The sequence below is a fragment of the Chiloscyllium plagiosum genome, chromosome 29, assembly GCF_004010195.1.
Source record: "Chiloscyllium plagiosum isolate BGI_BamShark_2017 chromosome 29, ASM401019v2, whole genome shotgun sequence".
Classification (NCBI taxonomy): Eukaryota; Metazoa; Chordata; class Chondrichthyes; order Orectolobiformes; family Hemiscylliidae; genus Chiloscyllium; species Chiloscyllium plagiosum.
This window is the reverse complement of record NC_057738.1, coordinates 34689825-34708058: the sequence shown is the minus strand read 5'-3', so window position 1 is coordinate 34708058 and position 18234 is coordinate 34689825. Positions and strand designations below refer to the sequence as shown.

Genomic DNA, 18234 nt, shown 5'->3' with positions numbered 1-18234 from the left:
TGGTCAATCAGACATTCAATAAATGTACTGCTAAAGGGTCTTGGATAGTGAAAGGGGAGGGATTCCAAATTTAAAAGGGGACCAGGTGATAGGGTTATGGCTGTGGTACCAGATATAAATCCTTTTCTCAAGCATGGAAGATATTGGACTCATTCATGCCATGTTAAGGCAAGGCAACAAATTCTCTACCCCACTTGAAGCAGCACCCACCTTTTAGTTGTGAATATGATGAGCCCAGGATGTGGTCTGGTAGATCACCGGAAATTTGCTCCCGAGATTTCCTTACTTAAACGAACATGGGTACACTATAAAACTATTTCTACAATACCTACAATACCATCCGTTTTTAAGTTTACATGAGAACAGCAGAATGAGGGAGTTCAAAATAAAGAACACAACATGCATTTCCCTGATTGGAGTTGTCAAGAATATGTTTGGGAGTTCAGTTTTGTTCTATTCCAGTTTTAGGAAGAAATGTTTTTGGCTGATAGAATTTAGTAAGTGCAACTGTTAAGATCTCAGCTTGTGAAACCACTGTGATTGATGATGGTGGGTGTTTGAACAGTGCTGCACAGCACCATTGTATCCACAATTATCCACAGAGCTTCAACAATGAGATTATAACTGAACATCAAAATCTGTGGAAATCCGTTCAAGTGAATTCAAACCAGGGAGGATCTGAAATGATTGTTATGAACATATGTCAAATCATCCAAAATTAAAATAACCATGCATCATACAGATTTTTGTGTTGGACAGTGTCTTTGTTTACCATCTTCAAATCCACAGCATGGTAATGTTACAATACTTCATTGATAATATGATTTCATCAATTTGAAAAGCAAACTTCAAAGTGATAAGTAATTGGAGAACATAACTTTGAAACTGTTTCTGAGCAATGTCTTTACAGTAATTTAATTTAAATATATCCTGTGAAAAATAAACTACTCTCTTTGACCAACCAATGTCCCTCCCCAATCCAGATAAATTCAAAAGATGATGGTGGTGTCCTTGTTGGATGCTGGGATGGGGAGTACACAAATGGAATATCCCCCACAGCCTGGAATAGCAGCAGAGAAATTTTACAGCAGTATGCCGAGACGGGGCTGCCGGTTTGTTATGGACAATGCTGGGTCTTTGCTGCTGTACTGAACACAGGTGAGAGCTTCTGTCTCCTACCAAGTTGGATATGAACATAGTTTGAGGACTGCATTTTATATAATCATAGCTGGGTATTTGTATGCTTTGGCATATATACACACACCGTCTGTCTGTCTCTCTGTGCCCACGCTGTTACACATATGCATACACATACAGATACACATACGTATGCACACACACACGCACACACACACACGGACACACACAGAGGGAGGCATTTAATGGAGTCAGCCAAGGTCTATTCCCATTGGCTGGAGAGTTGACCAGCATCTTGCATTGCCCCCTTCCAATAAGGCCTGCTGAATTAAAGTGGCAAGCCCCCCTGCTGGGATCAAGGTCCCTGGCAGCAGAAACCACATCCCTGTGAATGACTATCAGTCAGGGGGCAACAGTTCTCATTGCAACTAACACTATCAAGGAAGCAATGCTGCCTCCTGGGAGATCACTGAGGGATTCAGACTCCACGTGAGTGATGATGGGATCAGTATTGTGAGCTAGGGATTGCACAGGAGGAGAGCATTGATTTGGCAATAAGGGTTTCACTCTTGCCACGTAACCCCTTCCCAATGTTGGCTCCCTACAATCGGGCACTGACTGGCTTTGATGGAGAGACAGCCAAAATGAAATCTGAATGATTGCCTAAATAGGGTTTGCTTTTCAGGCCTTCCACATTGTGACTACCCTGCCTGTCACTGGGTGAATATTAGAGAAATGGCTAGACAAGACCTGAAGAGAGCATCAATCATTGAACAGGAAGACTATCTGCAAGCCTTTTCAAAGTGGTCTACACTGAGGCAGGGGGTGGGGCTCCCACCACTCCCCCTCCCCCTGCCCCCTAAAACTTCCACCAAAGCCAACATGGGGGAGGTTATTCCGATCTGCACAAATGTATCAAGCTTGTGCAGTCACATGAAGTGTCTCTGTCTTTCCACTCACAAACACAAATACAGTCACAATAACAAAAATGCATCCACTAAAATGCAGTTGTACTATTTGGCTTTGTAAGGGTTAATGTGTGACACTGTAAAAAGCACCTCCCATAGCTAGGAGGACACATGGCTAAGAGATGTGGGGAGAATGATCAAATGGTGTAAGACCTAATCATGAGTGCTGTTAGGCAGAGAGTTGCAGGATTTGGCTTACTGATGCTGAAGGATTGGTGATTTAATCCTAAATCAGGTTGGGAAACATTCAGGAGGGAGTATGGCAGGAAATAGTTTTTACTTTGGCAGTTCTGAGTAATGAGAAAAACATTCTGTTCTATAGGTCTGTGAGACTGCATGGTCTCTGACCTGGATCACAGATAATGTTCCCTCTAATCTGTTTAAATTCCCAGTTGCTGTAAAGCTATGCATAAAGTGTGCAGAGGGCAAATAGGCTGCACGTAAAGTTCCCTTTAAGATATACACTAGCACATTACTCTTACAGGGTCTGATCAGTGTACAGGAAAGACAAGTTAGGGTCAACATTGGGCACAGCGACAATACTAGAGAATGGATTTGATGGAGGTGCCCACAGGTTTGTATCTGCTGGCTGGAAAGGTGCTCTGCCTTGTCTCTTTCAGAGCAGGCCCTGCCAAATTAAATATCAATCATGTACTTGGAAAAACTTGGGCTAGTCCAGGACCAGTGACCCAGAGATCTTGCAGTGCCAATGGGGGATGGTGGCTCCTGTCTGTATATTGTTTCCCACCCCCCCCCACCGAGGCTGGGTATCATCACTGGGTCCCAGTTGAGGGATGGGGGCTGGTGGATCATGGCGGTGAAGGTGAGGGTGGGGTTGGGAGTTACTGGGGAGGAGTGTTGTCTACAGGGATGGAAAATGGTGGTTGTCAGTAGTCATTTCCCTTGCTGTTGCTGGTTTCCATAGTCAGGAACTAAGTTGCCTTTGAATGGAGGACTCTCCAACCTTGTCAGAAATGAAGAATGATCTCCTCAGGGTCTCCTTGTTGTGTTCCCCATGGCATGCCCTTCCACCTGCCACTGGGCGACGTGATTAGATAAGGTCCTTTACATGTTCATATTGATTGGGGTGAAGGGGGGAAAGGTACCCTTCAACTGGATTGCAAGGCACCCAGCGTAAAGAAAAGGTATTAAATTCATAATAGAAATTGTTTCTAGGCACTTGGTATGTATTCTCAGAATTGTTACAAAGATTGTAAGTTGGACTAAATTCACTTTTGATAGGGATGAGCAAATAGCATTTCTTTAAATTCTTGATATAGATATTTCTAATCAACCTGTTCAGAGATGTTATGACACATCTTTGGAGTACATGGAACTTGAACTCTTCTCTAGAAGTAGGGACACTACCATTATACCACAAGAGCCCTTTAAATTCCAGATTTATATTAGATTTGGATTTCAACAGCTGCCATGGTGAATTTGAACCCCTTTCCCCAGAACATTAATCTGGGGCATTGGATTCTGAGCAAAATGTTGACCCCTCTACACCACTCCATCTTTCTAAATCCACGACCTTAGATATTTTTGATCACCCTGTTCAGAGATGTTATTCCATGTATCTGCAGCAGATGGGATTTGAACCTTGGCCTCCTGGCTCTGAGGTAGGGACACTACCATTGTATCACAAGTACCGTCAAAATTCCTGATTCTGTTCCTGATTTAGAGTTGTATTGATCAGATAATCAAAGTGCTAAGAGGTCAGAGAGTTTTCATTCACAGATAGCCCTACTTGCTTCTGATAAAAATTTAACATATTATGTTCTTTCCATTCGGACCAGTTCTTCGCTGCTTGGGGATACCAGGAAGAGTGATAACAAACTTCTCCTCAGCACATGACAATGATGCTAATTTAACCACTGACATCATTCTTGATGAAAATGGGAAGAAAGATACAAACTTGACTAAGGATTCAATCTGGTGAGAACCATTAACCATGTACTTTATCACGTTAATTCTGTTAAATTCAGAAATAACATCACTTATATATAGCACTTCTGTTCTTTTCCTATCAGACAAAGATCATTTGACCTACTCTTTTTGCTTGCTTAATCTCAATTCCACCATTGTCTGTGCATTCCCTGGTTCTGGAAACACACGTAATTATGTCTTGCAAGTTGTGGTGACATAAGACTGGCATAAACAGTGGGGCAATGTTGTTGAATGGTCTACTCTTGCTCCTATTTATGATGATCTGATGACTCTAACTTTGTTGATGGTCTTTTTAAATGTCTCACCACTATTGTCTTACTTCTGACTATATTTTCCCAGTCGGCTCCAGTCAGCTCTGTCTACATAACCTTAATATTACTTCTTTTTCAGTATAAGGCACTCATTTTAGACTCAGTTTTCTCAGTCTTAAACTTAATGTAAAATTGTATAATTGCGCTTACCGAGATAACCTTTTACTACGTAGTAATTAATTAATCTTATCTCATTACACATTGCCATGTCTAAAATGACCTGTTCTTTGGTTGGTTCCAGAACGTACAGTTGTTCCTGTGTTGAATATACTCAATGAACATAACATCCAGGCGACCTTTGCCACTTTGAAATGTGCAATCCACATGAAGGCTGAAACTGAACATGATTGTTGTGCTATCTTTCTTCTACGGACCCACTTTAGCTTGATTTATATATAATCTTACAGTATAGCTAAAGTTAAGGAGTCTAAAAACTATTCACATTAGTATTTTTGTTTCTTCCCTCCTCCACTCAAACTGATTCCACATTGTAATCTTTTGAATTAAGATAATGTCTCATCACTGTTTCACCATCCTTTACTAACAGAGCTAATCCATTTCCTTTTCTGTCTCCTCATCTTTTGGAAATGTCAAGAACTCTTGAATGTTTAGGTCTCAGTCCTGATCACCTTGTAACCGTACAGATTATTATATCATAATAATTTATTTCCTGAAATCATGAAGATTTCAGTTCACCTATCTTGTTAAAAATGCTGTGAGCATCCAAATAAAATGTTTTTAATTCTCCCTTTTTATCTTTTTGGTCTACTCTGATCTTGCTGATGCGCTGTTATGTTTTATGCTCTAATCCTTTCTGTCTCATTGGTTATCATTATCTATCTAGCTACCCTGCAATATTGCCTTGTACTTTCCTCTTAAATTTCTAAATCTCCCTTGAACACAACCCTCCGGCTCTCTATTTAGTTTAAAGCCCTCCATACAGCCCTAGTTATATGATTCAAGCATGGATCCCAACATAGTTCAGATGAGGACTGACCAAAACAGTTTCCTCTTCCCCCTGTACTGGTGCCAATCCTCATGAATTGAAACCTATTTCTCTCACATTAATACTAAGCCATGCCTTCATCTCCAATCTTATTTACTGTGTGCCAATTTGCTCCTGGTTCAGTTAGAAATCTAGGTTTTGTCTTTGAATTGAGCATCTAGGTATTCAGACTATATTGGCAGAACTGCTGTCCTAGTCTTAGCTATGTCTTTAGTACGCACGTGGACCATGACAACTGCATCCTTCCTCCTGTACCTCCAATTCCTCTGAGGAATCCTGGCACTGGGCAGGCAATACTACTCCTGAGACTCATGATCTCAGCTGCAGGGAACTGTATTTATCTCCCAAATGTAATGGACCTTGCTGCTACCTTTCTTTTCCGTACCCAAATTAATTGGCTCCTGCATCATGTTGTTGTGGTCCATTCGTTCATTCTTCCTGGAGTTCTACTCTCATGCACGCAAGCTGCATTAACATTGAACTCTTTGGCAAAGGTGAAGGCTACTTCCTTGCTACTTTGTAGAACCCTTTTGCTGCTTTCCTTGCAGTCACACCCTCCTATTCCTGACCACCAATGTAATTTGGTCTCGCCATGTGGGTGTGCCTTCCTTCTAGAACAAAGTGTCCAGTAACACTCATTCTGTTGTATCAAAGTATCAGAAATTCAGAATCCAGCTCATCAAGGCAAAGTTGAAGTTTCATCAGCTGTAAATTCTCACTGCAGATGTAGTTGCTGAAGATCACACAGGAGTCCAACAGCTCCCACACACTACGGCTGCAACACACCACCTACCCAGTGAGATGCGATGCAAGTTAGATACACATTTCAGATAGTGACATTTGTGGTACAATGTATGAGTAATTTGTGATCAGCCATCTAATAAGCATAGCCTGTTTGGCATGAATGGTTGATGTTGATCCTATAGGATCGAAGTTTAACTGGCTGGAAAGTGGGCATGGGTTTGATTGGCCAATAGGTTGTGTCAGGTCAGGTCGTGAACTTGATATGACCCTTCCCCTTTCCTAGTTTGATTCGGGATGTATTCTGGCAAGAAAAGTAATCTGTAGCTGTCATCAAAGCCTTTATAATCTGGAAAGAGGGAGATAAATTTGAATGTATTCTGTTATCCAGTTGTACATTGTACCATTTATCATTTAAAATTTTACATTGATTACTCAAATTTATTTCTGAATAATTGAAAGCGTGGCTACACAGGGACACTTAGATATTCAAAAAACACTCCAGCTAATGTAGTGTACATTATGCAACAGTAGTGTCATCGAAAACAAAGACGGAATTGATTTAATTGGACGGTATTTATATTGTTCCAAGCTGTGTGCCACATTTTGAATCTGGATATTGGAGTTGAAAGAAAATATTTCAGATCTCAACTCGTTTTCATGTTGACATTGTTGGCAAACGTCCCATCATTTCTCTCAGTAAAATTGTAACATTTGTAATTTTCAGTTTGTGACTTTGAACAGTTCTGAACAAGATGCTGTTAGATGCAATTTGACCATTCCTTTCCAATTCTGCTTTCAAATATTAAGGTGGCAGAAAATGGCAGGAAAACAACCACATTTGGTTCCTACATTATATTTTACACTTGCGAAGTTTACCAATGTTGTTGTCTTGTTGGTCACCATAACTAGGAACTACCACTGCTGGAATGAATGTTGGATGGCCAGAATTGATCTACCGCCAGAATATGGTGGATGGCAAGTAATAGATGCAACACCTCAGGAAACAAGTGAAGGTGGGTCACTACAGGATTTTGTCTCTTGAACTATGTCTTTCTGATGTTGATATCTATAATAAAAACATACCTAACCCTGATTCCCAGTGAACTGTGAGAGACCCATATCCTTGAGAAATATGAAACACAAACATATACCTGTGGCACTGCATGACAATTTGGGCATCACTGTAATGGTTATTGCTTCTAACATGTCCTCATCTTGACAGTGATTATCTAAAACCCAGTAATGGTGATGAAAATAATTTGGTTTTTGTGTATATAAAAGGATGGAGTGCTCATCACATTAGTAAAATCTGGACAATCTGAATCTCCCAGCCTTGTCATTGTTGCTGAATCTGGGTTGGGGATTCGGTCTGTTGTAACATCACCTCACAGGCTGTTTACTATCACTGGACCATCAATGGCATTTGGGGGTTGAGGGGAGACAGCCTTTGCTACACTTCCTGCTGTCTATCTGTTGAACACAGGATTACAGAATCATAAAGCACTGAATAAGCCAATTCAGCCCATTGTGCTACCAGTGAGGATGCAGGGGCCTGCCAGTTAGTCATTGATGGAGGGAACTATGGAGCCTGTAGATTCAGGCTGGGGTGGGAAGTGACTGAACAGCCCAGCTCCCATTCGTGGGCTGATTACACTGGAGCCAGAAATATGGTCAAGCTGATGGAATAACCTCCATAGTGGACAGGAGTATGCATCATTCCAGAACAACAAATGCCAGGCCAAGGAAACCAGATATCTCCTGGATGCCAAGGAGTAATCTCCATATAGTAATATCCAGAATATACTAGGATAGAATTAGGCTACACATAAAACATCTTGCACTGGTTCCCCTCTTGTTTCTCTGAGGAAATATTGTCTCCACAGTTTTCTCAATAACCCAGAATGTTGACATTGTTTTAATTCAAACATGGTAGGTGACTGTCCCTCAACTCAAGACTGATGCCGGCTCAGGTTCATGGGTTTCATCTGTGGGTCATCATGTGACTGGATGCGTTAAATCTCAATGCACAGATTTTGGGCAGTTAGGGCAGGGTGTCCTAGCAAATAATGGGTCCGAGAGAGTTTCCTTCTCTGCTGCTACTCTGCCACATTGTGGGATGTGACTGAAAAAGTGATACAGTTTGATGGACATGCTGACACCCTTACTGAGGGACTGACTGAGGACGGTGATGTCAGTTTGGAGTCGTAATAGCTCAGATGATAGGCTTGCAGTTTTTCTTCCTGGACAGCCCGAGTTGAGATTATCCAGGAACATTTGAATATTTCCAGGTGCAATATTTAAAGGTTTGTTTCTTCGACCACAAATGTGGTAATGCCTCAGGGAGAAAACGGGAGGGCATATTCAGTGACCTTTTGGGTAGTCCCCTCCCTGTTTGGGGGTGAGCAGAAGGGTATCTTGAAAATGACTTCTGAGTTTCAGAGGCTGCTGCCCTCTGTCCCAACACAGATAGTCAAAGACTTTCCTGCTTTTGTCTGACGCTTGAGTGTAGATCATCATTACAGACTCCCAGGTGCACAGCTCTGACCCATTTCCCATTGCCCATCAATAGCAGACCTGGCTGATTTTTGCACTCAGCATTGTTTAATGTGGGGACCCAGGGGTGCGCTCTTTATGGGTGGTATCTGCACAGGCTAGTGGTCAGAACTTGGTGTTGTGTTGAGACACGATAAACAGGACCACCTAGAATCAAATAATCCCTACAGTGTGGAAACGGGCTATTTGGCCCAACAAGTCCACACCAACCCTCCGAAGAGTAGCCCACCCAGACTCATTCCCCCTAACCCATTACACTACATGTACTCCTGATTAATGCACACTATGGACAATTTAAATTGGCCAGTTGACCTAACAAGCATATCTTTGGACCATGGGAGGAAACCGGAGCACCTGGAGGAAATGCAAACACACATTGGGAGAACGTGCAAACTCCATACAGGCAGGAGGCTGGAATGGAAACCAGGTCCCTGATGTTGTGAGGCAGCAGTGCTAACCACTGAGCTACCCTACCATCATCCTCTGCCTTCGCAGACAGCGAAACGGCAAAATCTTCCTCTTGCCTGTTATGCCTCTTATGGACCAGGGTATGATTGGCATCACCCCCTCAGGCCTTGCTACCCTGGATGGGCCTAAAAGGAGCAACAAGGTGCTGAGTGTGCCCCTCAAAGGGTCTTCGCAGCACACCGAGTCCCCATGACATGAAGTTGACCTACCAAAGCTGCCCCCAATCAAACACAAGTATTGGTTACATGGCTGCTTACATGGAATTCATTGGCATCAAGAAAAGGGAACAGCTGGTAACAAAAATGAAAAGAAATGAAAGTGCCAAAAATCAGAAATGAAAAGAGAAAACGCGGTCAAAAATAGAGCAGATTATTCAACACCTCTGCAAGGAAGAAAGATTGGGCTGTTTCAGGTGTGCATTTTGCAACAAAAGCAAAGATGGAAGAGTAAATTGATTTTGGTAAGGCTGGAAAAAGAGAAAAGATTGGGAAAGAACCAGGACATTGATTTCGGAAAAGGGCAAGGGAAATTGTGCTTCCGGTATAAAAGATGATGCATAGAATCATTTTGGAGAAATATCAGTCAACTGTTAAACCAAATGCCTTCTTTCCTATATTCATTGTAATAATTTATCACTGCTTTATTTTTAAATATGTTCTATGGAGATGTTTAAGGGGAAATGGCATGAGCAAAAATTGCCAAAACTCTCCCAGTTTTTGGGATTGAATAACTGGACAACCCTTTTGTTGCTTTCTGTTCCTTTTCCGCCAGTCTCCTCATTTATTTTTTTTTCTGAAATTCACAGAGCACGGGTGTTATTGGAAAGGCCAGAATTTATTGCTTACCTTTCGTTCCCTCTGGGAACGTGGTAATGAACTGTCTTGAATCCAACTGAGTGGCTTGATGAGCTGTTTCAGAGGATCACACTGTGGGTCAGAAGTCATATCTAGACTAGACTGGAGAAAAATTGCCTGATATATTCCCCAAAAGGAAAAGTATGGACCGTTTGGGTATTTATGACAACTCACCGTTTCATAGTCACCACTTATGTTGCTGGCTACAAAACTCCAGATTTATTTAATTGATTGAATTTAAGTTCCTCAGCTGCCGAGAGTGAGATTTAAAATCATGTCTGCAGATTGTTAACTGAGTCCTGAGCTACTAGTTCAGGAACACAACAATTATTTTGTACCCCATCCCTTCCCCTAGGTTGTTAATGCCCTGACATAGTGTTAAACTGAGGGTTGTGTTTGAAATTCATATATCAATTATTTGTGTACAGAACGGTGACAATTCCTTTTTAATGTTGGTGATTGCACTCATAGATAAAGCCATCTTTTATCATTCCGATTTGTTTTCTGTATGTTAGTCCTTTAAACATTTGCTATAGATTTGTGAGCCAGGGGTCGTGATATTTATTTGCAGTACTGTTTGCAAGGCTGTCATGTCACAGACTTATTAATGTTACTGTATACTTTACACACACACACAGACACAGACTACACTGACTGCATTACACAAGAGAATGACTGCCAGAATATCATAAGTCATGCATTACACAAGAGAGTGACACCGGACTATCATAAACATAGCAGCCTAAATGCTCTGGAATCTGTACCATACATTCCGTCAACTCCAACTCTTTCCAGAAACAAAGATCTTCCTGGTTCATTACCTCCTTCACCACATTGACCATCCCCTAGCTACTAGTGGCTTCTGACATTTATATGACAGTACAATCATTGGTAGAACAACTGTGGTCTATCTTCTTCTGATCATCTGTCTTGTGTTTGCTTAACTGAATATCATCAATATGTGATGATCTGAATGCTAAGCTTATTGTAAATAGCAAGGTTTAGAGCAGGATATTCGAAAATAGCATATTTTATTATGAGAGTGTGCATTTAATTCTGGCTTAATGCGATTGGTTTTCCATCTCTAATATTGGACCGCATTATATTTCAGAGTTATTGTGGAAGCCATTCAGCCCATCAAGTCTCAATCAGCTCTCTTTAGACAATCTAATCAGTTTCATTCCCATGGTCTGACCCTGGAGTTTATTTCTTTCAATTGCCTTTTAAAATTGTCATTGTCTCTGCTTCCATCACCCTTGTAGGCAACAAGTCCAGATCTATTTCATTCCATTCACTGCATAAAAGAAGCACTTCCTCACATCCTCCCACATCCCCTCTCCAAAACCTTAAATCTGTGCTCCTCACTGGTCTTTATACCATTGGCTAATGGAAAGAGCTTTTCTTTGTTTACCTCACCCAAACCTGCCCATGAAGCCATAAGAAATAGGAATGAGAGATTTGGCCCCTCGAGCCTGCTGCATCATTCAGTCTGATACTCCTCACGTCCACTTTCCTGATAACCCTGATTCCTCTCATGATCAAGAATCTATCTATCGCAATGGTAAAATATACACAAGGACTCTGCCCCCGTAGCTCTGCATGGCAAGGAGTTCCAAACACACTCAATCCTTTGAGAGAAGAAATTCCTCCTCATCTCAGTCTTAAGTTGGCTCCTCTTTACTTTAAGACAAATGCCCTCTGGTCCTAGATTCTCCCATGAGGAGAAACATCCTCTCTGCAATTAACCTGTCAAGCCCCTTTAGAATCCGAAATGTTTCAATGAGATCACCTCTCAATCTTCTAAATTCCAGTGAGTAGAGTCCCAGCCTGTTTAGTCTTTGCTAATAGAACAATCCCTCCCCAGGGATCATTGGAGTGAATCTCTGGTGCACATAGATCAAGAGTCCACTGAACCTCCTTTACTCCAAGTTTAATTGATGTCACATTGCAACTTTTTCTATTTCTTATCTCCAGTAAGTTGTGATGTTTTGATAATTTATTTTCCTTTCCTTAGGCATGTTTAGGTGTGGACCAGCTTCTGTTAATGCCATAAAGTATGGACAGGTTTACTTGCCATACGATGCTCCTTTCATTTACGCGGAGGTATGTAGCAACTTGACAGTATGTAGCAGTCCTCAAGACTTTTATAGCAATAAACAAGTCCCAGCAGAACAGTTTTGTTACTGAAGATTTACTTTATGACATGATGCAGAGATGTGAATTCTGTTCCTTATTCAAGACAATGTTTTCTTTCGAAACATTTGTTCATAGAGTGTAAGCCATGCTAGCTAAGGCAGCATTTATTGCCCAAAGGGCAGTTATGAGTCAACCAAATTTCTGTGTGCCTGGAGTCACATGTAGGCCAGACTATGGGTAAGTTTGGCAGATTTCCTTCCCAAATGGGTTTTTACAGAAATCAGCCATGGTTACATGGTAGCCATTAGTCTAGCCTTTTCATTCCAGATTTTTATTGTATTCAGATTTTACCATCAGCCACAATGAGATTTGAACTCATGTCCCTGAAACATTCCTGATGAAGGGCTTGTGCCCGAAATGTCGATTTTCCTGCTCCTCGGATGCTGGTGGACCTGCTGTGCTTTTCTAGCACCACTCTGATCTAAACTTTGGTTTGCAGCATCTGCAGTCCTCACTTCTGCCTCCCTAAAACATTAGCCTAGTGCAATGGATTATTAGTCCAGTACTACATCACCAGCTCTGCTTGCTAATTTGAATGTGTTTTCTATTCCTTTCACTCTCTGTCTCTTTCTTTCTTCAATTAAAAAACAAACCTTCCTTTTCAGAGCTGTGACTATTGCCATATCCCACTAATGCCCCACCCCCTGCTAATGCTTCATGCTTGGACGTTCACTTGTGTTTCTTGTCAACCTTTTTGGCCTTCCTGAAACAAATTACTGCAGATACTGGCAACGGAAACAGAAAATGCAGGAGATACTCAACAGTGTCCAAGTTAATGGTTCAGGTTGGTGAACTTTCATCAGAACTGGCAAAGATCCTAGATATAACAGATTTTAAGCAAGTTCAGAGGTGGGAATTGGACTGTAAGAACAAAAAGATAAGGTGGAAGATAGGAGCGATTAAATAACAAATGAGATCATGATACCAGGCAAAATAAATGTTAATAAAGGGGCAGTTAAGGAGAGTGAAGATGTACCTTGAGGATACCTCAAATGGTATTTGAAACATGATCAGGACCTGAAACATGATCATGATCAGTAAAGCAATGGGAGCAGCAGCAGTTGTGAAGTGAAATTGTTTGACTGTTTTGCGTCTGTAACTTTATATAAGGCAGTGACACAACCAAGGGACTGCCCGGAATGAGCAAAGTTAGCCCATTGGAGCCTGCTTCCTCCACATCGAAAGCATATAAAAGTAATTTAAAGGTTGATGAAGCTTCTGGTCCTGCACTCATCAGGGCAAAGGCAAGAATGCCACATTTCAGATGAGCACAATAATTTATACAACCGGCAACAAGTGTGTTGATTGGTTAGCAAGTTGACTATGATTGGCCAAAGTGTTGCCATGGTGAAAGCAAGAATGAACAACTGACTCCTCAGGTTCCTGGAGAATTCAAAAATTGTGCAAGACTAAGCATATTCCTTTCTGTTTGCAAAACATCGGTCCCTGTGTGTGATCAATTGATGCCTTCATCAAGTCTAAATTATTATCTTAAATTTATTGTTGTTATGGCTGTTAGAACACTCAGAATTCTTCAGCACCTGCTGCCCAAGTGCAGAATCATATCAAGAAGTAGTCAAGCTCGGGCAGGCTGAATACAATTTTTGTTCTGCTTGTAATGAATGACCAAAGGAACATGTAGTATAATTCAATAAGCTAATTGCTGGGATTACAGGCTATGAAATAATTTCCTGTTGGTGGATCTAATAATAGATTGCAAAATATTTACCATAGTTTGAGTTAATTTTGATTTTCTGCTTGAAGGTAAACAGTGACATAGTCTACTGGAACAAACAGAAGGATGGCTCCCTAATAAAGGGCGATGTGAAGACCGATGAAATTGGAAAATTAGTTCTTACCAAGGAGATTGGATCTGACAGCAGGAAAGACATCACCAATCAATACAAACATGAAGAGGGTAAGGGTCCACATCTTTAAGGTAGTCTAAAATCTTATGAAAAATGGAAATCTAATTCTTAATGGTAGTACTTTGTATCATTGACTCTGATATTTACCAGAGATGGGAAGGCCAAAATCGCCAAGGCTGGAGCAGTAGGATTCTTATTGATCATATTAGGGCATTGATGGTTATTTTGATAGTAATGGTGCACAGTGATATGGGGGAACTGTGGGAAATTAGCACTATGTAATAGAACTGGTACAGGCAAAGCAGGATGACTGGTGCCCTTTTATAGTCCTGTGATTCTGTGATGTTAGCAGGACCTCGATCATTGGAATTTATACTATTCCCTTTCCCAGCTGACGTTGTGAGAAACTGCCCACCCGGCAAGTGAGCAGCTGTGGGGCAGCCGTGGCAGGAGTCCGCAGTTTGGGATCCTTGGGGACACAGCCCAGTGGTCAAGAGAGGAGAGGAAGGGAGTGTTGGCACTCAGGATTGAGATGGGGAGAGAAGCTTGTGATTGGGACAAGGGTTAGAGAGAGGATTGAGATTGGGGAAAAGGGAGAGATTGGGACAGCGGTGAGGGGGAGGATTGAGATGGGGAAAGGGGAGAGATTGGGACGGGGTGAGGGGGAGGATTGAGATGGGGAAAGATTTGGAATGAGGAGAGACCTCTGTGGGACAGGCACCCCACCAAATAGTGGGAACCAGAGTGTATCCTTTTCTTTCCTGCTGTGCTGTTACTCTGCTTCATCATGAGGATGTGACTGAAATGTGATACAGTTTGATGGACTTGGTGTCACTATTATTGAGGGTCTGACTAAGAACAGCAATATCATCTGGGCATGACCATTCCTCACAGAATGGATTTTGCTATAACCTTGGCTTGGACTGGAATGTCTGGTAACCACTGTAAAAGATTGAATTGGGCATGTGCTTTCCAACTCATAAAGGGTTTGTTCTGATCCTGTAACTTCAAAAAGTGTCTTTAATAACTTTATCATTGTTAGCAAATGTTGCACCAAAGTGATTTTTAAGTGAAAGGCCAGATCCTAAATTTGAACTTACTGTAACAAGTGACAAGCTTACCTTTGGTGCTTTGTCTTCCATGATGACATTCCGTAAATTTTCAGTGTAATGTACTGAGATGTACTGTTGGGATCCTTGGTTAGACCAGCGCATTCAATAAAGAGATTATCGGGACTGAAATAAGGATTGAAGGCTATTAGGATTGACTGGAATTCTGCTGAGGATTCATCAACATCTTGCCTTATAAGGATCTCTTCGGCTTTGAGGTTTGTGTATAAGAAAGTGCTGACCTGGAGCAGTTGCTGTTTCAGTGGGGCCCCTTTGGGACATACCTCAGAAATAGGAAGGGGAGGGTGAGCTGTGTTCTCAAGGATAGGGGAGAGAGCAAGGCCTGTGATTAGGGCTGGGCCTTTCACAGCTCTCATCAAAGTTTGAGTCAGTCCATCATCAGCAGAGAAGGGCCTCAGAAAGGTCAGGGATTGCTGAGCTAAGCTGAAAATGTGTTGCAGGAAAAGTGCAGCAGGTCAGGCAGCATCCAAGGAGCACGAGAATCGACGTTTCGGGTATGAGCCCTTCTTCAGGAATGAGGAAAGTGTGTCCAGCAGGCTAAGGTGGTTGGAGGGTTCCTAGGCGGAAGATGAGGCGCTCTTCCTCCAACCGTCGTGTTGCTATGGTCTGGCGATGGAGGAGTCCAAGGACCTGCATGTCCTTGGTGGAGTGGGAGGGGGAGTTGAAGTGTTGAGCCACAGGGTGGTTGAGTTGGTTAGTCCGGGTGTCCCAGAGGTGTTCTCTGAAGCGTTCCGCAAGTAGGCGACCTGTCTCCCCAATATAGAGGCGACATCGGGATTGCTGAGCTAAGGCAGGAATGCTGCCATTTTGGAGTATTCCTCACTTCACTTCACGGAAGTTTTCACTAGCTTCACCTCACCGACGAGTCCATTGTACTCAGGAAATTTTCAGGAGATCTTCTTGTCTCAGAATTCAACCTTGTCTTGTGGTTGCTCAATCTTGCCATGTTGTTTACATTCATCTGACAGGGACAGTGTCCCTCTTAGACTGCTGTCTCCATCACTGCCTCCATGTTGGATCATGTTCTAACTGGGCTGTTCAATCAAGGTCAGGTCAGACTTCTAGGCTACTGTTAAACAATGTTTATTATTACATTGTGCGCGTTGGTAAGACTACAGAGCAATATGCTCTGGACTGTATAAGGTCCACCTTCTTGGTGAATATGTGACTCCAGACATCATAGCAATGCCATGGCATACCTCAGAGACTGATGTTTGTGTTAAAGCCTATGTGTACAGCTCTTTCACTTTTTTCTCCCAAGCTCCTGGGAAAGACCACAAAGCAACAGTGAACTTTAAACTGGGCTCCCAAATATATTTTTAGTTTCAGACTGACATTTTTCAGCCACAAGTTTGAGAATTGACTCTTTCCGCACAATTACTCCAGGTGAGTACACACTCAGGAGCACGCATCTATCATTTCCAAGCGACAGAAACCATCAGCTATTTTCATAAAACATCTGGAGATGCACTGACTGTGAGTGTCTAAATCCTGCACACATCACCTACCCTCCACTTCCTGAGATCGCCCTCTTCATCTGTGAAAGCAGCCATTAAGGTCCATGTTACCATTGACCAAGCAGCGATGAAATCAGTGGTATCACATGAGGCTTCACTAAGTGGCCAAAGGTCAGACTGACAGAAACCCAATCTCATTCTCCCAATAGACGGTCAGTCACACCAAGTGTGGGGTCCAGAGGACTGGGGACCCAATCTTGTTGCCTTATTGTTCACCTGTGCTACCTTGAAGCTGTCGTCCAGACAGGGATATCTTCCAAATCCGGGAGGACTCCACAGCGAGAGGCACATAATCATCAATCATCTTCATTGGGGAGCAGGTTACACAGCAATGGACTGGGAGCAATGGATGTCAGAGACTTCAATCTCTGATAGGTTGGAAATGCTGAGGCTGAAGACATTTGGTAGAGTTATTCAAATTCCTGAGAGAGCTAGACAGAGCAGTAGGGAGAGGCTGTTTGCATAGGCTGAAGGGTTGAGAACCAGAGGACAATGAAATCAAATCACTGGTCAAAAGGCATGAGGAGCAATTAAATTGTGTGGCGAGTGGTTAGACTTGGGATGTCTGAGTTTGCGATGAAGGCAGATTCAGTGGTTGGTTTTCAAAAGGGAATTGGATAAATACCTGATGGGGAGAAAGCTTGCAAAGCAACGAGGGAAGCGCAGGGGACGGGACTAGCAGAGTCATTCTTGCAAACCGCGGGCATGAACCTGATGGACGAATGGCCTCCTTCTGTGCTATAATTATCCTGCAAATCTAACTCATGGCTGACTATAGCTGACGTTGAAGTGAAGGTTTAGATTGTGCTGTACTCCGATGCATGTGAGTGAAGCATCCTACTTTAATTCTCTGCACCCAACAGGAACGGTTTGTGGAAGAGGTTAAATTGTCGTCAGTGTGGTACATACCTTTTCCAGCCCTGCTCATGCACAGCCCTGCTTTTGGCAGCTGCAGGTTAATGTATAGATCCCAGCCTGGTTACATCATGCAGACTGTGACACTACTGGAGCTCATTCTTTTAGCGAGACAGTTGCCTAGTGAAGAACTGACAGGAAACCCTCCTGCCAAGGAGCAGCAAGCCCAGAAGGGAGCTGAGGAGGTGACTTACCCATTCCTTCTCAAATTTCCTGATGAGCCAAGAAGAGCAGGAATGAAACAACAACAGCTTGCATTTTATATCACCTTTTACACAGCAGTATGTCCCAGAACACCTCATGGGAGCAGATTATTGCTCTGAGCCAAAAGAACTGTTGGTTGGTTTAAAGGGAGATCCTACCAATAAGAGAGAGATGGAAATGTTCAGGAAGTGAATTTAGAGTGAAGGACCTATATGGCGGGAGCAGCACAGCTGCCAAAGGCTGGTGATAAAGGATGTGTGGGATTCTTGCAAGACCAGAGTTTGGAGCACGCACTGTTCTTGGAGGCTGTAAGGCTGGAGGAGGCTGCCGATAAAACTGAGGGGTGAAACCGCAAAAGGAATGTGGACATGTTGGACGAGATGTTTGATATCAGGGCTGTGGTGAACCAGCAG

At 42.5% G+C, this 18234-nt stretch overlaps 1 protein-coding gene across 1 annotated transcript in view; it reads left to right on the top strand.

The window, feature by feature from the left end:
• LOC122564275 (coagulation factor XIII A chain-like) overlaps positions 1-18234 on the top strand; it is a 100582-nt gene that overhangs the window by 64036 nt on the left and 18312 nt on the right. Inside the window, exons 8-12 of the mRNA XM_043718950.1 lie at positions 984-1158; positions 3905-4043; positions 7026-7129; positions 12006-12094; positions 13952-14105. Of these exons, the coding sequence (XP_043574885.1) occupies positions 984-1158; positions 3905-4043; positions 7026-7129; positions 12006-12094; positions 13952-14105 (661 nt within the window). The remainder of the gene's footprint in view (positions 1-983; positions 1159-3904; positions 4044-7025; positions 7130-12005; positions 12095-13951; positions 14106-18234) is intronic.